A 15,139-nucleotide genomic window follows, 5' to 3' on the forward strand; every position below is an offset into this window, starting at 1 on the left:
GTAGGTTTGCCATCATATTGTCCTGCAAGCTCTCCCAAGTTCATGTGCATGAAATACTGGGGAAGAGTCCTGATATCCAGTTACTGTGCTGTGTTACTCTGATGTTCATGGGCTGTGGCAGTAAGAGAGATTTAGACAAGACTATAATATATAGCTTTTACATAAAAATGCTAAGCATTTTCTGCTTAGGTTTTAAGACTTTGCTGATGAAAGTTCATCCTATACCTGTGAAAATTCTAGCAAGACACAAATGTTTGAGTCAAATTTAGTAACGAGAAACATGCAACAATATCCCCTTGGGACGTAGCTGTGAGCCCCAAGTTTGGAGTGGAGCAAGGGGTGCTCTCTTCCTGCAGGTTGTGACACCTGTGTGTGTGCAAGGCCTGGATCTTAACTGACCAAAGAGAATTTACAGAGGCACAGGGAGGCATTTAGTGAGGTTTGGCAGTATGGGATGTATGTACATTATGTAGTGCTTTCCTGGAAATGCTCTGTGAAATGGTGCTGAACCTTGAATGGGAATAATGAGTATGTGTCCCCTTAACACAGAGATTTGGAAAACCCTGCAAGCAGTCACGTTCCAGCTGCTATCAGTCACTGTCCAGTGGGCAGGAAGGGTGGAGTGGCTGGTGGAAAGCTGTTTGTTGGAAATTGTATCATAAATCAAATAAACCTAGTAGCTTTGTGTGCCTCTGGACAGGGTAATGAATTTGCAGATCATCTGAGCAGGAAGATGCTAATTCATGTGAATTAGGAAGGATTCTAATTCATTTTCAAGGCATCTGGCAATACAGAAATCTCTTGGGTAGATCAATTTGCTATCACAGACTACAGATTAAAAACTCTCTTTTGCCCACCCCCTTCCTAAGAAGAATCCTTGAGTAATGTGAATAATGGCTGGTTGCTGAAGGAAATATATCCTTCCCTTTGTTTGACATGGTTCTCAAGGCCTTGGGAAGGGCAAGTCAATCTGTCCTATGGGCATTCAGAGTGGTGAAATTGAAGAAAGCTCTTTGCTACATGATTGGAAAATGCAATATGTGAGTGCTTTGTGGTATGTTGGGCTTCTTTTTTTTAATTTCTACGAACTATTAAAAATTAATGAACTCATATCGCATCTTTTCCATTTATTCTGGACTACTTATTAAAGCAGATTGATCCCTCGGTTCAGTTGAGGTAAACTTGACTATCTGGGTTCCCCCACAGTTGTCTCAATCAAAGAGGTAATGGATTTTTGAAGGACTGTTTCAAGTACTAAGTCAGAAAAATTCTGTCCTTAGAAGCAACCTCAGTTCTTTGGGCACTGTTGAAAATCTGCGCTGTTTTCCTGCTCTCTGCCAGTTACCAAGCAGAGTGGCATTTCACAGTGGCTCTTCCTTCTGGTAGCAGAGCAGGTCTCAGATCAGCCCAGCCTGCCTTTCACATTAAGCAATAACAGAATGTTATCCCCAGTGTACTGTGAATTCAGTCTCAGCTTTTAGGACTGCTGGTCCATGAAGGTACCCACTGTGTTTCCATCACGTCATTCTCAAAGAGAATACTGGGGCATAAAGTACTCTCTTCCCTGCTTGAGTGGAACAATGTTTATATGTAAACCAGTGGTTTGTTTTGCCTGGCAGAAAAACAAAGAATGAAGTAATGAATGTGACTTAGGTGCTGTGTCTCTCAGTGGCCCCTGAGGCTGCAGGAGCCTTTCTGCAATAACCAGTCCAGCTCTGCTGGCAGAAGTTGGAGACTGCTGTGGACTCTGCAGTTACAGCAGAGGTTGTTGAGGTGCTGCTGAGTGCTGGTGGCTCCCTGGGGCCTCCTGTGCAATTATCCTTCCTTTGAGCTAGTTCAGGGAAATCTCTTCCTTCTGTACATAATTTAACTCTAAATGTTTGAGAATGCAGTGGAGCCTTACACCTGTCTCAGGCTGGGAATATCAAGGTGGCTTTGTCACATTGAATCTTTGAATCCAAGCAGACTTGGAAACCCACCAAACTGTTGTTTTATTCTGTTTTTCCTTTCTTAGGAACTAGGAAGGGAGGAGAAGAGTTTCATGGCACAGTCAGTACTGCTGTTCTGCATAATGGTATAAATGCTGCTGCTGGGCTTTAATAGGGATAGTGTGAAGCAAAACAGTGGCTGAGTTAAAATCACAGGTGAGGTCACTTCACGGCCTCTGCTTCCTCCAGGCTCGAACCCCTTTTGGGTTCGAGTAGTGGAAAAGAAAAGGTTTCCTCACCCTCAGGTGGAAGATGAGAGAGTGCAAAGGCTGTGCGTGTTTTGATCTCCAGGACAGGAAAAGAGCTTGTGGAATCTCCCTCCTTGGAGCTGTTCAGGAACCCTCTGGACACAATCCTGTGCTGTGGGCTCTGGGATGACCCTGGCTGAGCAGGGAGGTTGGACCAGATGACCCACTGTGTTCCCTTCCCACCTGACCCATTCTGTGAAAGGGGCTTGTCTGTCAGGGTGGGATCTCCAGGGGCAGAGCAGTCCTTGTTGAAGGTGCCAGTCTTGATCCAGTTGTCAGCCTGTCGTGGATTTTATCGGTAACTTCCAAGAAATGAGTAGGAGGTGTTGATTTTCTGGCTCTGTTAGGGGGTATAGCTGTTGGCGCAGAGTTTAGGCAGCAAAATTATTTCCAAAGGCTGAGTTATAGAAAGTTAAGGGCTGAGTTACAGGAAGTTAAGGGCTGGAGCTGCCTGACCATTCCAACCCTCACAGAAGGGTTCCCCTCCCTTCTGCGTGCCTGCTGGAGGGCGCATGGGTGTGAATTTGGTGTGTTGACTTAAGTCTTGGGTAGTATTGCTGTGGTCTCTTATTTATGTTGTTTAAGCAACCTTTGCACCTCGTGCTGCATGTCACTGTACACTGAAGTCTGAGCACCTGGAAGAGGTGAGAGGAGCAGAGTGAAATGGAAATATGTATCGATTCTGCTGTTCAGCTGGGGAAAGTTGCTGTGGAAGTTAGAGTGCTCTCAAAAACACATTAATGCTGCATTTGTGTTTTACAGAGAGGAGGAAGCTATTTATCAAGTAGCTGAACAGGAAAATGCATTTTGAATGCTCTGCTTTCAGCATTGCATTGCTTTTTAAAAGTGGTAATTAAAACTGTGCCCTTCCATTCTTCTAATTTCTCCCACAGCCCCTCCATGGCACTTTATTGTCCCCTGTGAAGGGATGTAGGTTTTGTTCTAGTGTGGGGAGTGACCGGGTGGTAAGTCATGTGCTGGATTTAGTTAGAATGTAATCTTTTGGCCATCTGCTCAGGCACTCCCTGTGTTGCATTCCTCTCCTTTGCAAGCAAGTGTTAAAGGTGATCTGCGATGTGCGGGTGTTCAGAACACTCGGGTTCCCTTTAACTGAATATGACCATGTGCCTGCTTAGGAGGTTTGAGTAGAGTGTTTTCTGAGCCTTGCAGTAATTTGGCATGACTAATTTTAATTATCTCACTGGTGTATGTAGCACCTGCTCAGAAAAAAAAATCCTCTTTCAGACAGTTTGAAAAATATGTGGATAACAAGGCTTTCTCCTTTGAACTGAAGAAGTAAGAATACTCTGCTGTATGCTCTGCTCTGTTTTTTTGTCCTCCCACAGTGATAATGGACATTTTCTTTTTTTTTTTTTAATTTCTGGCTTGTATTTTCCTTTTCTAGTCTTTAGGAGTTTGTCTGAACCTCCAGTCCTTTGAAAGTGATGGCTGTAGAGCATCTGGAATCTTTCTATGGCTTCTTTAAAATTTTATTTTATTTTATATATATATATATATATTTTTTTTTTTAATGGTAGGGGTTTTTTTTTGTAAGCTGCTGGCACGGCTTCAAGTTAATTTCTATTTTATGTCTATTAGAGTAGCACCAAAATGGCGAGAGATGCTTAGAGGGACGAAGAAAATCTCTGGATGAATTTAATGTTTACATCAAGTTTTGTCTGCTTTCTAGTAACTCCATGGAATAGATGTATCTCTGATATGCTAAAGTCTTTTTTGGAGATTAAATGAATCTTGGTGTGCAGAAAGAGCAGGTGTATCTCTGTGCATCTGTTTCATGAAGTGCTTGCACATGGCAGTGCAAAGCACTAGTTCTTGCCTTTCCATAATTTTTGTTCCCTCCCTGGTGTCCTGCTCATCCTGTGCAGTGGCATAGGATCGGCACAGTTTGATGTTTGTGTCTGAATGTGATGCACTTCGTGTGCCCTCAGTTTGCTGAGAGAAGCCATTTGAAACTGAACAGAATTTGACATATCCAGCTGGTTTAGAAATGCTCCTTCCCCAGAGAGCAGGAGTACTGTGGGATTACTGGGAGTGAGTTGGGAAATACCTGATCTAGACCTTTAACTTAGGTTATGTTTAGGTTTTTGCTTTGTGGCAATGGAGGAGCAGCTGTACCTGTAAACCTGGTGTTGCTGGATTCCCTAGAGAATAATTTCATTTTATGGTACAAGTTTTATATTATAAAAATGATATTTTATATTATAAAAATGTACTGTTACACATGGCTTGATTTCAGAGTACTTTAATGCTGCGTCATGTAGCAATGACTTTTCAGCCTTTGCTGTAACGCTGAGTAACTAATGCATCAGTAATTAATGTAGAGCTTCAGGACTCAAATTTGAGTCCTTCCTGAGAGCTTGGCACAGAGGAGCTCTGATGAGAGAGAAGGAGCAGGTTTGGGTACAAAAGTTTTCTTAGGAGAGTTCCTTTGGAAAGCTGACATTGTTCATGGCATGGTGTTCAGTGCAACGCGTCTGACCTGCAAGTTCCCTGGGCTGACAAACAGGCTGGGCCATAGCAGTGCCTGGGAGCCCATTCCGGCTCCAAACTACCAGAAATTCAAACTCTTATGTGGGGAATCCTGCAGTCTCCCACTCAGTCCTGGGCAATGTCCTGGGAGCTGCAATTTTGCAAAGCTTTCTGAACACCCCTATGAAGTGCTTTCCTGTAGGGCTAACAAAATAAAAATGCACCCAGGTAATTTTTCATGGCAACTTTTTGGACACACTGTGCAGGCTTGCTGATAGGGCAGAAGAATTACTAATGAGATGAGTCTCCCAGATTTGTCATTCAGCTCTTAGTTATAAGTTCTATTTTTGCAGCTAAAAGTGTAATTTATTACATGCCCTTTGTCTAGAGGGATGGTGCTCATTCCTGGGAGTTGCTAAGGATTCAGTTTTTGACATGTGGGTCTGTAGCAGGCTTGTGATTTTGTTTAGTCTGGCTGCTTCCCTGGGATATTTGTGGGACAGCTCTTGCTGAAGCCCTAAACAGGCAACACTTCTCAGCTGCTGAGGCAGTGCTAAGGTTTGCTGCCTTTCATCAGAGAAGCCTCTGAATATTTAGGGGCTGTGACCACAATGTACAAATGGCATATGTCTCTTAGTTTGCATATTGCTGCTGCAGAGGCTGTGTCTCTTCTCTCTGTTTAGGAGCTGTGACCCTCTCCAGCTGCTTTTTTAGCAAATAATACCAAATTTCTACACTGAGGTTGCCTTTGCTTCCCTGTAACAGTAGTGGAGCTTGTCACAAACAGGGAGAGGCCAGCAGAACCTTCCTGTGTGTCCACTGCCTGCTTTTGCCGTTTTTCCCCAGGCACATGCACTCGTTTCTTTGTGTCCTGCCTCTTCCAAAGGAGGGGAGCGGGGAGGTTCAGAGATTAGCTGGTGCCTGCCCACTCCAGGGCAGTATTTCATTAAATGTCTGCTTTTGTGTGGTATGCAAAGGACCTAGAAAGTGGGTAGATTGCCCTGCGTATTTCTTAGTGTTTAAACAGACTGATTTGGAGATTTAAAGGCATTTGTATCTTCAGTCAAGAACACTGACCCACACTATTGTGTTTTGCTTGCACCATTACATTCAGCATCAGGAGTGCTTCAGGTTCTGAATCTGGACGAAAATGAGCCCATTTATTTTGGACCTAAGGGCTTGTGGCCTTGTCAGTCTAGGTGAAAGCCCCAGCTCTTTTAACAATAGCAGTTCCTAAAGTACCGATGCAGCATTTTACTTCATGCAGGCAGCTACCTGGACTGTAAATGCTTGCAAAGGAGAATTTCTCAAATAGCAATCTCGATAGACTGCTATCCCACTCTGCTGCAGCTCTGAGTGTAGTGGTGTCAGGGCAGTAAAAAAGAAAAAAATTAATGTTTCTTTCTAGAACTTTATTATTGAAAAATGGATACTGTGAGTCTCTACTAAGTATTGGTAGGTCTGTTTTCTGGAGGAAATTTTACTGCACCAGCTTTTAAATATTTTTGTTCTGTGGTATATTTTGCTTCCTAGCTTGTTAAGTGTGTTTTCTTTTTAGGCTTAGTTTTCCTCTGGGACAGTTAGCTGGAGCCTAGAGATGTCTTTTCTTAGTGCTTACACTTATAGCTCTAGTGAGGATATGAGCTTGCAAAAGGGAAATGTAAACAAAATCGCCCCTAGGTAGACATGGACCTTCTCCATCTGGTGAGATAAGAGCCAATACTGTTTTATGTTTTAACAATTCTATTTTTATATATAAATACTGTCTTGGAATTAAATTAACAGGGTAGAGCTTGTAAAAGTGACATTTGAGTTTACACTGCTGTTTGGCTTATTTAATTTAATTGACAATGTCATAGTATAGAGCTTCTTAGAGAGCTGCTATTCAGGCTTGATTATTTTCAATTTGTGCTCTGCTATACAGTGTTTGGAGAATTTCTTTGTTTATAAAGAATTGTTTATTTCTTCTAGAATGTTTGTAAGTAACTTTGTAAGCGAGGCAGTATGAAATGACATCTTGCTAAGCAGCAGTAACTTCTGGTTGCAAAGGGGTGATGTTGAGATTGCTTTGCATTAGACATATCACATTGCTTTCCAAACATTAAGCCTGTGATTGTTTTTTTAAATGCCTCACTTTAGAGAGCTGCCTTGGGGTACAACGGAGTGTTTGTCCCCAGATCTGTTTAACTGAGTGTGAATTTCCAGCTACCAGCACTCTGTGCAGGGGATGTTGTCTAGTTAATATAATGCACTGTGAGGCTTTAACTCAAAGGAAGCTATAGCAGGACAAAATCACTGACAATCTCTTATTTTGTTCTCTCTCTTTTTTCTCTTTACAGTAAAAAAAGCTAAACTCCATGGACCACCAGGTAAGTCATGCTCTTCTGCTTGTTTGCAGCAATGGGGACCCTGACTCTCCCTGCTGTTTGTGCTGCTCCCTCCAGTTTTTCTCCATCTCATCTCAGTTCCTTCATGTTCTCCTTAGGAGTGACCTAATCTACCTTGAAAATCCAGGCAGTTTGAGTTAGTAGAAAACTTGAGGCTGTGACCTGGTGTCACAGTGGTAAGAAACCTCTGTCTGCTCAACCTGGCCTGAACAGGTGATGGATGAGGAAATGTGCTCCTTAACTGTCACCCTTCCCCACCCACCTGACCCTTTCATCTCATCCTGCCTCTTTCCCTCTTCAAAACAGGGTCTGAAAGTGTCCACTAAGCAGAACTGGCGTGTGTGTGTGTCTGTGGATTTAGTGCCTTCTCAATCCTGACTGGGTTTGCTGGATGGAACTGCAGAAGTGAATCTGAATGTCAGTCAGCAGTCAGTAATAGCTGGAAGTGCTTGGAATTAAAATCCCATCCACTGGTTTTGTGTCTGCAACAGCTAGTCACACCCAGAATTTACAGTCTGGGCAATTTCTTTTCACTGTGGTTCAGAAGCCAGCAAAGAATCCCTTAGCAAGCAAATCGATTTATCAATTGAAATTTGATGTACAGTTTACAAAAGAATAAGCACTTTTATAAAATTCCTATTAATGAAAACTTCTGGCATAACACCTATTCAAGTGTTTAGATCTGAAACAGTTGCCCACCTGTATTTTAACTTAATTATTTGGCTTAATTCTTTGGATATAGCCGTCCTCAGATTATGGCAGAAAACTTTCCAGGACTCATGCATATTCCGTGGCAGATCAAGGTCTGTCTGTGCACCAACCTTTAATTTCCAGGGAAGGAAAACTGAGTGCCCAGACTGGAAGGGAGACAGTGTGTACTTTATCTTTTCCCTAATCAAGAGACCTGCTCATAAATGCAAAAGATTTGTCCTCTAGACTAGGTTTAACTCAGCCAAGTGTGTGGTTTCACTGACAATCTCAGGGTACCAGGAGGATGCAGGGGTAAAATGACAGGGAGGGGTAATGTAGTAGTGAATAACTGGATATGTAGGAATCGCAATTCCGAGACTCTGACTCCTTCCTGAGCTTCTGCATCATATAATTTCTGTTTCTTCCTTCACTGGAAGCTAGATGCTGAGATGTAGTATAGTAACCCACAGCAATGATGCTTAAAAATTACACAACTATACAGTCATAGAATGTTAAGGATTTGGAAGGGATCTAAAGAATCATCTATTTCTATGCCATGGGCAGGGACACCTTCCACTAGACCAGTGCCTTATCCTGCCTGGCCTCAAACACTATCAGGACTGGGCATCCACAGCTCCTTGGGCAACCTGAGCTAGTGTCTCAACACCGTGACAGTAAAGAATTTCTTGCTAATACCCAACTAAATTTCCTCTCTTTCAGTTTGTACCTTTTATTCCCTGCCCTATCACTCTGGTCCCTGATGAAGAGTCACTTTCTGGATTCCCTGTAGGCCCCTTCAGCTATTGGAAGATTGCTGTGAGATCTCTACACAGTCTTCTCTGTGCCAGCCTGAACAGCCCTGATTTCCTGAGCCTGTCATCATAGGGAAAGTGCTCCGCTCTTCTTACCAGCTTTGTTTCCTCCTCTGCACTTGCTCCAGCACTTCTGTGTCCTCCTTATAATGGGGATGCCAGAACTTTGTGCAGTAATCCAGGGGAGATGTCACAAGACTAGAGGGGATGAATTGTCTTCCTTGACCTGCTGCTCACACTCCTTTGGTTGGCATCCCAGGATACTTTTGGCTTTCTGGGCTGTGAGCACACACTGCTGGCTTATGCTGAGTTAGTTACTCATCAGCCAGCTTCATGAGGTTTGCACAGTCCCACTTCTCCAGCTGTCCAGGTCCCTCTGAATGGAATCCCTTCCCTCCAGAGCATGACTGCCCCACACAGCTTGGTGTCATCAGTGAACTTGCTGAGGATGTCCCTGATCCCATGGTTCTGTCACTGAGCAGTGTCAGCCCCAGTTCTGGCCCCTGAGGGACACCGCTTGTCACTGGTAACCAGGTGGACACTGAATCAAAGACCACAAGTCTTTGGGTGTGGCCAGCCAGCCAGTTCTTTATCCACCAAGTGCTCCATCCATCAAATCCATGGCTCTCTGATTTATATACAAGAATGTTGTGCTGTGCACAAATCCAGGCAGACAATGTCAGTTACTCTGCCCCATGCAACAGTGCCATAGCCCTAGAAGGTCATCAGATTTGTCAGCTGTGATTTCCCCTTTGTAAAGCCACTTTGGCTGTTACATCTTTTTTTTTTATATGAAATTTTGACAGTATTGACAAAATTGACTTGAGATCAAACACAGTGAATAGATGTAGCAGAACACTGAAGTATTAAAATATGTAGACTGCTTTCTGTGTATTTAGCATGTCTTGTTGCAGGCTGTTTGAAACTGATAGGCCTGAGGTGATAACTCCCCTTACAAGGGAGTTTGTTCCTTCTTGCATGCTGATATTCAAACTTTGAATGTGTCTGTATTTTGCTGCTTTTGGTTTTATTAGCAAAGAGATAGCAGAAATTAGGAAAAAAGCTCTTCCAGGATTTTTCTTCAGATTTAAAATTAAGAGCAAAGCATCTAAACAGAGACTGTCTTGTCTAGATGTGAGTGTGATGTGGTTTTCCTAGGTCAGATCCATTTCAGCCCACTTACTAATAAATCTATATTTTTGTTCTGCCCCTGACTGGTCTGTAAGGTTCTTTGTAGACTCATGGATGGACAACTTGATTGAGACGAGGAAAGCAGTTGGGTCAGGAGGGAAGAGATTATATGACCAACCCAATCTCTTGCTTGCATGTTTTGCAAGTTTGTTTTTCACACTTTAGAATTTGTGATGGGTCCTGTGCCTTTGGAATGTCTTTTCTTCCTTTTGTCTGCATTTCAGGAGCAGCATCATACTAAGTGTCTGTGATCTTTAGGAGCTTACTCTCTTTGTCCCTGTCTTACTGCAAGTGAATGCTTGGAGTTTTTGTTCATTTGTGCTTGAATTTCTAAAAAGGCTGTGACTGAAAATTTGATGCATGTGGAAAACATCTTGAACATTTGGCTTCTCAAACCTAGTGATATCTTTCCATATGGGTTTTTCATCTGAGGCCTCCCTGGATGCACTGTATGAACTGAAAACATTGCAGTGTTGCAGGTGATGTGATGAGGGAGTATGACGATAGAAGTAACATTTTGTGTCTCATTCCCCAGATAAATTCAATACGTATGTGACCTTGAAAGTGCAAAATGTGAAGAGCACGACGGTGGCCGTGCGCGGTGACCAGCCCTGCTGGGAGCAGGATTTTATGTTGTAAGTATAGTGGGTGCACAGCATGGTGCTATGGAGGTGCTCGTGGTTGAGTCCTTCTGTGGCCCTGGTGTTCATACAGGGCTGCTGGTGTGTGTAGGAACCGTAATGTTTGCGTAGGTAAAGTGCACAAGCCTGGTGACAACCTAAATAATTTTCTTTCCTGTTGTACGCATTGGGCTGTGGTGGAGGATGTGTGTTGGGAGATTGTCTCAGCTGGAGCCATGGAATTGCCAAGTCAGGTCTGTAGTGAGAGGCTGAGTCTGAGGTTGAGCTGGGAAATTACTGTGTGGGTTGGGTCTGGATTGATGCTGTCCTTGACCAGTATGTGCACAGCTGTGTCTGTAAGCCGAGACACACACACACACCTGCAACATAGCTTAGCCAAGGACCAAAGGGCCCAGAGCTGAGCTTAAATGGAGCTCCTGGGTGTGGGAAGAGGGCTGGAGAGGCTGGTCAGGGCAATTAAAGGCTGTTGTTAGTGCACTCAAAGCCTCTACGAGGTGATCCTGGTTACCTCAGTTAGGAACTGCTCCGTGAGCAGCAGAGCCAGTTAATTCCAGCTTTTCCTGGGGCTTCTGGTGCAGTTGGCACTTCTGATTTGCCTTGGTTCTCACAGACGTGACATATAGCCAAGGATTTCCCACTGTCTTTTAGAATGGTGGCGTTTTTTTTTCTGGTGAATGAATGTTTTATTGATTATACTGCATCTGCTTCTGTTTCTATAGCTTTGTAAGGCAAATTGAACTAAATTTACTAAATGAGGGGGGAGGGAAATGATGTTGTATTCATCTTGTGGGGTCAAAGCTAGTGCTACTGTTTTTCAATGTGTTTGAGGTATTTACATAGTATCTGCAGTAGGAGACACCCCCCCATGGAATTTTGTGAATATGTTTCCTAATCCAGCAGCAGTTTGTTTCTCCTCAGCGGGAAGTGGGAGGTTGTTGCCTCAGGTTAAGGAGGCCACCTGGGTCAGTACAGTATTTTCATCATAGCTGTGCTCCCACCTCCCTTGTTTGGCAGTACTCTGCTTTTGGAGCAGCTCAAGAGGTGTGTGCTCCTGCACGGAGAGTCTGGAGCCTGTCCTTTGGCATCTGGTGAAACGCACACGCTCCTGAGCACCAACATCTGCTCAGTTCTGCAGCTCCTGGTCAGACAGAGGCCTTGGCCGTCACTGATGTAAAACATTTCAGGACTGAGTAAGGCTGGGACAAGGAGTTGAACCTACCATTCAAGTCACATGCCCATACTCAAACTACTAACTCTTTCTTCCTGTGATTTGTGCTCATCCTGTGGGCAGGAGCTAGTTTTAAACCCAGCCAGCTACGAAGGAGGCTTCTCAGTGGAGATTTAAGAAAGCACTTGAATGTGTTGGATGAATGCTCCTGTGGTTGCTTCTCCTCCTTCCCCTCAAGCAGCTCCTGGAGCTGCACTCTGGTATCAGCTGGGAGCTGAGGTAGCATGCTGTAAAGTCACTGAGACGCTCCATAATTAGTTGCTAGGGAATATGGAAGCAGAATATTAGCTGAACTACCTTGCCATTATTGTCCCTGCTTTAGCCAGGCAACTCTACAGTAGTTCTGGTGTCTCCTTATAACAGAAATATTACATGTGGGAACGAATGTGTTTTGCATGATCCTGTGTACATTAAGTTGTCCTGGGGAAACAGTGCTGGTATTCCAATACTACTGTTCTCTAGTTTCCTCTTTTTCTTTCTGGAGTTGGAAAAGGATTTTGAGCACAGCTGTTTTTCCCCAAGGGAAGGCTGCTTTTGCTGTCTGTGCTGTGTTTACCTTTTTCATGAGGCATAGTAGAAGAATAGACCATAAGCAAAAAAAAATGCTTCCTGTCTGTGTTTGTTGGTTTTGCTGCCAAACTCCTTGTGAGACAAAGCACTGCAGAATTTGAGTCTCTGGGGTTGTTTGAGATTTGGCTATGTACCAGACCAGTTAAGCACTTCAGTGTATTCCCTGGGGTCATCTTTGAATTTTGAAGGAGCTTTAAAACAACTGTGTATTTGCTGCATATTTGCAGGAAACACCTTGAGTGAAAGTGCCCACTGATGTTTAGAACACAGTGATTAAATTGGTGTTGAAGTTGTGAGAAATGCCTTTGTATAAATCCTGTGTGTGTGTGGAAAGGAACCGACACCAAATTTCAGTCTCAGCTCTTTTGTTCTTAGAAGCTGTTCTGCATCTAACCAGAAGGTGGAGAAAGGGAGACACAAAGGCAATCAAAGCCACTGTACAGAAACTCTTTTTATTTATTTTTCTTACCTGGTGACCTGTCCTTTGGAGATCTGTAGAGGAGCCCTTTGGGGGATCATGACCAGTGTCCTGCTCTACAGAGTGTATATCGAAGCAAAGTACATGGTTTTACACTGTGACTGAAAATAGAGTATTACTTCCTTCCCTTCCCTTTCTGGACTCACACTGTGCCAGCCAGCAGTCAGCCAGTCATCATCAGCCTGCAATCTGATGAATGTCAGGCAGGGTGAGGGCAGAGCAATGCTGATACAGCTGTTTGCCATACTGAGTAACCCTATCAGAGCAGAGGATGCTGGAGACTCGATTACAAGATGCTAGCAGTAAACTCTTAGAAAGCTGTGTAACAGCTTGATTTTGAACTGTTGCAGCCACTCAAGCACTGGACACTCCTAACCTTAATTCCTGTGTCTTAAACAAGAACAGAAGCACTTGGATTTAAAATAGACATTTATATGCTTTACTGTAATTGCAGGGTTTGTCTTGAATCTTGTAGATATGATGTTCTTTTTCAGCTGTGAGAAGGAGACAAAGTTCAAGTGGATGCTTGGATTTGCAGCAGCTCTTTCTTATTTTGGCCATGATGGCAGTCTATAGAAATAAGACAGTCACATGCTTTTAAATTTCCTTGATAGCTGTAACATAAATGTGTTTGGGCAGAGGGCAGCAGCACTGAATGTCCAAGATCCTACTTTTGGAGATTACCAGTTGCAATAGATGGAAGCCCTGAGCTCTAAAAATTATGGGTTATAGCCTTTCTTCATGATAAGTGTGAGACAGCTGTGATGTCAACAGACAGCTCAGGATTATTCTCTACTTTGTTGTTTTTACCAGTGTCTGCCATGTATGTGTTAGGCTGTTCTGAAGTAGGCATGTTACAAACCAGTATGCAGAAGCCAGGCATAAAAGCTGTAAAACATTGAGAAGAAGCAAATTTGAGATCCTTTTGTTAATGAGAGGAAAGATGTTTGATCTGAAAGCTTTCACAGTATTTCAAAGAACCAGTCACTCAGTGGCCGTGTGGAAGCAGCTGGTGCTGGAGCAGAAGTGGTGACACACAGCCCTAAGGAATAGGTAGTGCTGCTGATGCAGCTGTGCTGGATGTGGGACTGTTAATTTTGGCTGGGAGTACCTCCACTCACAGGCAAGTATTGGCATGATTGCACCTGCCAGAGTACACCTGTGTTGCTGTGCTGCCAAGGGAGACACTCACTGTGTTAGAGATGGGGTGTCTCATGACAAAGAACAGCTCACCTCTAGGTTTTGGTCCAAGGTACACTTCCTTCTCCTGTGTACATAGCTGCAGTGATGAGTTCCCTACTGGCATTTCTTGCATGACATAGTTCAGAGTTTTAGTTTGCACTCTTTGTGTAATTAGTATTAAAGTTTGAGTTACTAGAAACTGGTGTTCCCTGTGAGTATAAGCTGCCTCAGCCACACACTTCCAGGAGCTCTCTGTAACTTGACACGGCTTTGTGGAAATCATTCACTGGTATAATCATGGTGGTAATGCAGAACATGAAACAAAATTAGATTGTATTCTACTTTTTTCTCATCTGTGCTGCTTTTACTTTTCTTGCAGTGAGATCAGTCGACTGGACCTGGGCCTAATTGTGGAAGTATGGAACAAAGGACTGATATGGGACACCCTGGTTGGGACCGTGTGGATTGCTTTGAAGGCCATTCACCAATCTGATGAGGTTAACCTGACAGAGAACCTGTATTTGTGTTTCTAATGTTGTTAATTAATGCATTACAGATCTAGCCTGGTGCAGCCCAGACTGAGCTCCTCAGCAGAACTTCCACTTGCAAAGTCAGGAAGGCTGAGTGAGCAGAGAGGGTTGTCTCATCACATTAGTTTTGATTTTGTAGTGAGATCACAACTGAGAGCCCTCATATAGGGCTCTTTGGTTTCATTTCACTTGTGTGGACTCAAGAACTAGGGCCTGATCTGTTAAGGAACACAGACCTAAGTGTCTGAAATCTTAAGAACTGACTGCTTAGTCTGATGGTCAAATTCCTATGACTTGGTGCTAAAGACCTCTGTCTTGTCCAGCTGAGAAGGTAGGCCCAGAGCACATATGCAGTATCTTCTTAGGGCTTCTGGTGGTAGTGTTAGGTGAACGTTATGCTAATGTATGTGGACAAAAGTGGGAAGTTGGATGTCTCAATGTCTATAACTGCCCTAACTACTGAGTTTGGCAGTTGTTGCAGCTAAGCATTTTTAACTCAAATTTTATAGTATTTGCTTAGAAGATTATTGTATTTGAGCAGGGAGAGATAAATTATATTTTCCATAAAAGGAAAAGAGTGGGAATGCTGTGAAGTGTGGGCATGAGGTCTGGCTGGTTCTCAATTCCTCTCACTGTCCAGATGCTCCTCAGTCCTGCCTTTGAGGGTCTGCCTTTGCAGTTCCACTGAGAAGGCAGCACTTCTC

General features: G+C 43.5%; 1 protein-coding gene across 5 annotated transcripts in view; it reads left to right on the forward strand.

Annotated features, from left to right (window-relative positions):
- The window catches only part of UNC13B (unc-13 homolog B), a 206,993-nt gene that overhangs the window by 19,437 nt on the left and 172,417 nt on the right, over nucleotides 1-15,139 (forward strand). For all 5 annotated transcript variants that reach the window (XM_074533532.1, XM_074533534.1, XM_074533533.1 and 2 more), the window contains exons 2-4: nucleotides 7,066-7,095; nucleotides 10,342-10,441; nucleotides 14,285-14,402. In XM_074533532.1, the coding sequence (XP_074389633.1) occupies nucleotides 7,066-7,095; nucleotides 10,342-10,441; nucleotides 14,285-14,402 (248 nt within the window). The remainder of the gene's footprint in view (nucleotides 1-7,065; nucleotides 7,096-10,341; nucleotides 10,442-14,284; nucleotides 14,403-15,139) is intronic.

The sequence above is a fragment of the Zonotrichia albicollis genome, chromosome Z (assembly GCF_047830755.1).
Source record: "Zonotrichia albicollis isolate bZonAlb1 chromosome Z, bZonAlb1.hap1, whole genome shotgun sequence".
NCBI lineage: Eukaryota > Metazoa > Chordata > Aves > Passeriformes > Passerellidae > Zonotrichia > Zonotrichia albicollis.